Source organism: Drosophila mojavensis, unplaced genomic scaffold (genome assembly GCF_018153725.1).
Source record: "Drosophila mojavensis isolate 15081-1352.22 unplaced genomic scaffold, ASM1815372v1 contig_231, whole genome shotgun sequence".
In the NCBI taxonomy this organism is placed as follows: domain Eukaryota; kingdom Metazoa; phylum Arthropoda; class Insecta; order Diptera; family Drosophilidae; genus Drosophila; species Drosophila mojavensis.
Genome location: NW_025318772.1, coordinates 6,159,017 through 6,164,236, shown reverse-complemented (window position 1 = coordinate 6,164,236; position 5,220 = coordinate 6,159,017). Strand labels below are relative to the sequence as shown.

The 5,220-nt window shown below is 38.5% G+C and overlaps 1 protein-coding gene across 1 annotated transcript; it reads right to left on the bottom strand.

The window, feature by feature from the left end:
- Nucleotides 1-790: 790 nt before the first annotated feature.
- Nucleotides 791-1,733, bottom strand: LOC6575129. Its single transcript, XM_002001111.4, has one exon. It carries the CDS (start codon nucleotides 1,565-1,567, stop codon nucleotides 1,169-1,171), a length of 399 nt encoding a protein of 132 aa, XP_002001147.1. The 5' UTR covers nucleotides 1,568-1,733; the 3' UTR covers nucleotides 791-1,168.
- Nucleotides 1,734-5,220: the final 3,487 nt, after the last annotated feature.

Genomic DNA, 5,220 nt, shown 5'->3' with positions numbered 1-5,220 from the left:
TTTTTCACTTTTTATTATTTATATCATTTTGTACATTTTTGTAAAATGTTTTTGGCGCAAACTAAACTGACACAAGCACACACACACACACATACGTGGGGCAACTGTAAAAGACATTTTCCGCTTGCCTGCTACTAGGTGTGTGCATGTGTGTGTGTACCTCTGTGTGTGTCGAGTGCTTTTTGGCTAAATGCGAAATCGATTGGAAAACAATTTCCAATTTTTAAAGAATTATCGCCGCCATATTCGCGCGTGCTATACTAAATCACACATAAGCAACCTCTAAATCTGCTACCCAGTACTCACACACACACACACACACACACATATACACACACAGAGAGAGGGCGAACAAACCTTTTGGCGCAGCTTTTCCTTTTTGGCTCGTTTATTTCTTTTTTATTTCGCTGCTTCTCGTGGCAATATTTTCCATTTCATTTTCTGCGCGGTTTGGCTTTGGCTGCATGGCTGACTGCGTCTCCGTGTGTGTGTATGAGTGTGTGTGTGTGTGTGTGTCATCTTTACCGCAATAGCAGCATTACATAGACCATTCCACATACATATTCATATATATACATATGCATTCATATATATGTATGTATGTACCTAGTATATAGAGACAACCCGCAGCCATTTGCTTTTATGTGCCGTTGGGTTATTGCACCTTTGACTTTGAGTTGTTGCGAATTTTTTTTCTTTTTTGCCCTCTTCGCTTTTTTTTTTTTTTTTGTTTTTGGGCCACGTTTTTGTTGTCACCCGGGACACCCACGAGCCGCTTAACGAACGTAAGTAACCATTTCACATGTGCCGTTTATTGTTATTTCGTTTTAACCAAGCGTGTGGCAGAGCTGAAAGCAGCCGCAAGTATTTCCTAATCAGGTTTTAACTACTATGTAATGGGATTCTGAGACTTTGGCATCGTTCTCAGCATTTGTGCGTGTGTGTGTGTGTGTGTGTGTAACAGCAAGGTGCCAAATCGTAATTTACATGGATTCCGTTGAGATACCCAACGAATTGAATTGAAAGCCAGAGCAAAGCTAGCGCTAATGTATTGTAGATTATGCCAAATCCCGCACAGTTTTTATGTCACACGCATGTGCATTAAGATCTGGATTGATGCCCCAATGCCTCCCGTTGCCATTTGCCATTTTGGATTCTTTCAACAGTTTCATACAACGCTGCTGCTTGGGCTGCTCCTTGGACTGAACCGCAAATATCGGCGCATACGTCGCTTCTCCAGAAACAGCCTCAGCTCGAATACCAGATTCAGCAGCACGACGCTCGACATAAGGATGATAATAAACGCGGCAAAGATGAGCAGGAACCAGTGAAAGTAACAGGACATCGTCACAGGTCGTCGCAGCCAGCCATCCCAGCTGCCAGTACAATGCTCTGCCACACATCTGCCCGCCGCATTCCGTATGCAGCCCTTGGCACAGCATCCGTTCGGACTGAGCTTGCCACAGGCAGTCAATTCCACAGTCGAGAGGCTGCAGTTCACGAACTGCCCCAGCACAGGCGCCATGAGCTGACCCATCGCCAGGAAGACAAATAGAATGCTCAGCATTATACCAGATGTCGGTGGGGTATCGAGTCTGAACTGTGATCCTCTATTAGTATAGCCAGTATAGATTTGCTGTTATGGCTACTGATTCATACTGCAATTTGTAGTGAGGGTATCGAAATAACTATATCTACTGAAAATACAAAGGTAGCTAAGGCTTAGGGGTTTTCAAAATACATTGATTGATTTTGATTTTAATTTCAAAGATCTATAGTATAATAATATAAGTCGAATAATTCAGTCAAAAATAATACGAAATAGTACCTGTTTATGAAAAATAATCTAGATATAAGGCTGACAAAATTTTTTGCAATAGCAGCTCAGTTCATCGGATCATTCGATCCCTGCAACCCATTAGATAATATATGTGCATATCGGTCAACCAACAACAGCAAAAAAAAACGGTTTAAATATAATGAAACGGAATTCTTTACAGCTTCAACATAATCTAAACACTGTATACACCTGGAATGTATATAAATTATTTCCGTCCATTCGACATTATCGATAGTCCACTTTACAAGGTGTGATTAGTTATGAAATCAGAAATTCGCAATGCCTAACCAAAAATTCGATGGCCAAAAACCGAAATGCGCAGCACACGAAACCCAAATCAACATTACAAAGTGATTTTAATGTAATTCGTGATTTCGCATAATTATAAAGTTAATAATTAAAATTTGTGTGCACAAAAGCAAAATGAAAACATGCAAATTTAATGTGGCCCAACTCTCAATTTGGTGTAGTCTCTCTGCCATTTGGTGCATTGGTCAATTACAGCTGGACTTATGGCTGCTTATATATGTAGTCCGTTTCCCGCTCCCCGTTCCCCGCTTCCCCGCTCCATCCTCCTCATTTTGCACCTGCAAATAACTAATGCGTAAATATTAGCAAATGCCCGAAATGTGGAGAACTCCCACCCCAAAAACGTGAAACGTATAAATTTGAGTCACATATGCAATGTTCCATTGTTGTTGTTGTTGCTGCTGATACTGTTGTTGCTGTATTTGTAATAAGCAATCAATTATTATTATTGAATTTAGGCGCGGTTTGTGGCAGGTGTCTGTTGGCATCGGTTGGTCAGCGCTACTAATGCGCCTAATGAGAATTTAAGCATTTGCACCACCTCCCCTCCCCCACTCAACTGGGCGGGGATCTGTAAAGCACAAATAACCTCACACGCACAGCACACATAACCTCACTTATGCATGGCGAGGTACAGTTGCGTAAATGCCATTATGTTTGAGCTCATTTAGCAACGGTTTATTATCCCATTTGCCCTAAGTTTGTGTATTAGACATGTGATTTAAATTTAAATGAAAGTCGAAGAGTAGCTGGAGCGGCATTCACAGTCGGTATTGGCTTTAATCCAGCCTTCAGCTTCATTTTTTTGGGGCTCTCCATACAAAATTTAAAACTGTCTATAAATTTAATAAATATCTTTTTGCTCCGCAAGTAAAATAAAAGAATCATTTCTAAACATTTTTTTTTTTTCCTTATAAATAGTTCGATCGTATAATTGTTATTCTTTAATTGCAATAAGAACGCATTATCTAAGAGAATAACTAGGAACATAATATAGCATATGTAATTCTTAACTTGCTTCCAGTCAATAGTTTATTATATGTTCTTTTAGTGACAGAGTTAAGGTTGTTCCGCTTAAGATATCAAACATTACCTTCAATGCACTATGGGTAAAAATTTTTTTGGCATTAATTGTAAATGAAGAGCTAGGAACTTGAAATTTTAGGAATATATTAGTAATATTAACATTGACAACATTAACATTAACAATATTGACATTGCAATGTCAATTAAAATTATTTCAATATCAATTAATATATGCAATATAATTTATAAAGAAACCTTAAAATAAACAGCAAAATTTTGACATTAGAAATCAATTTAGTTGCCATAGAATCCACTCAGCTTTACAGAAATAAGATAAAATATAAGGTTGTATTTTAATTCGAATTTATAGATTGATTCTTATGGGTATCATATTTTGTAATATTTAGCTATTATATAAATAAGATCTGATTTCAGCCTAGAATAAAAAGCGAAGTGCCGAAGTGCCAAAAGTATTTGGATAAATGTTTCATATATGATATTATATAAATAATGTCTCCGTTTTACAATCTGTTTAATCTAGAAGGGAAGCTAACGCTGTTTCGACTTTCGTTAATGATAATTTAATTATTGTCCCGCCCATTAGTGGGGCTTAGGCGACCTATGCACTCGGCACACACTTTGCACACGACTGTGGCGCAGCTAATTGCAGCAAATCTGCTTTGGGGTCAGTTAGCCGGTGGCTGTAAATGGCGGCAATTGGTGGCAAAGGCTGCGCTTATTAACTGTTAATTGTGCAAATGGGCTACGGCTTTGCGTTGCAGGTGTGGCAGATACCTGACGGGCTGTGTTAGGATCTAGCAAAGAATGCATCCAATAAATATAGAAAATGCAATGCATTTTCAAGATAAAACATGCTCTGCAGCAGCCATCTGACAGCTATTGCGATAAAGCAAAACCAATAAATAAAATATAAATATATGGGCAGATATGTATGTATGTTTGTATGTATATAAAGTGGCAAAAATAAAATATTGAATATCAACAAAAAGTGTCAGACAAATGTCGCAATTGCGATCCGCCAGATGCAGATGCCGATGCGCATATAGCAGATAGCAGCTATACGAAATCCATATTGAAAATTGATTTAAATTTTTAATAGGTCACCCGAACCAGCCCACATGCCGCCCCCGTCCGCCCCTTGTGCTGGCGCACTATCTCGCACGGGCTTTGATAAAAATGCAATGCACGCATCAATTGAAGGCTTACGGCAAAAGATATGAAGCGACGGGGCTCTAGTTAAATATGGAAACAATATCGAAATGCCAAAATGAAATCGGGCAGCGCGGCAAAAAGTGTGGCGCCACTTGCAAGGGACACACATGCCACAGATGCGATATATGAATAAAAATATAACAGCCCACATATGTATGTACGTAGTATATACATATGTATATATGTACATGCATCTGTATAACATATACATTCATTCATTTATATTTACATTTCTCATAGCTCGTAGCTGTCAAATCATATTTTAATCTGCTTTGATTGCTGACTTTTGTGCAAGGGATTTGTGCAACTGCAACAGCAGCAGCAGCAGGCACTCCAACTGCCACAGCAAAAAAAATACAATGGAAAAATTGCATTTTATTTTATTTATGCAAAATATAAAAACTGCTGTGTGCGTTGTTCATTTGCTTCATTTGTTGTTGCCAAAGTTAAGCAGTAAAATCCACTTTTTACGAGTACACGAGTTGCTTGCTGTAGCTCATATGTGCATAAACGAGCGCAAAACCCCAACAGGAATTTGTTATTAAAAGATTGCAAAAACTCAACGGAGACGGGCCAAAATATTCACGGACAAAATCACGAGAGCAAAGCGCCAAGAGGATTATATAGATATATATATATATGTATATGTAATGCCTGTATATGTATTATCTGTGAGCCAAAGCCCGAGAGCCATAAACTTAAGCTTGATTATATCAAAGACATATCATGTGGAGTCCTCGCCGAAAGCAAGCTGATTGATGTTTGTAGAGCTACGATAAACTCGGTATATACCGGAAATAAGCTGCTGTTAT

Bases quoted from the DNA above. Each gene is read 5' to 3' on its own strand.
- LOC6575129 (XM_002001111.4), bottom strand. From the start codon at position 1,567: ATGCTGAGCATTCTATTTGTCTTCCTGGCGATGGGTCAGCTCATGGCG.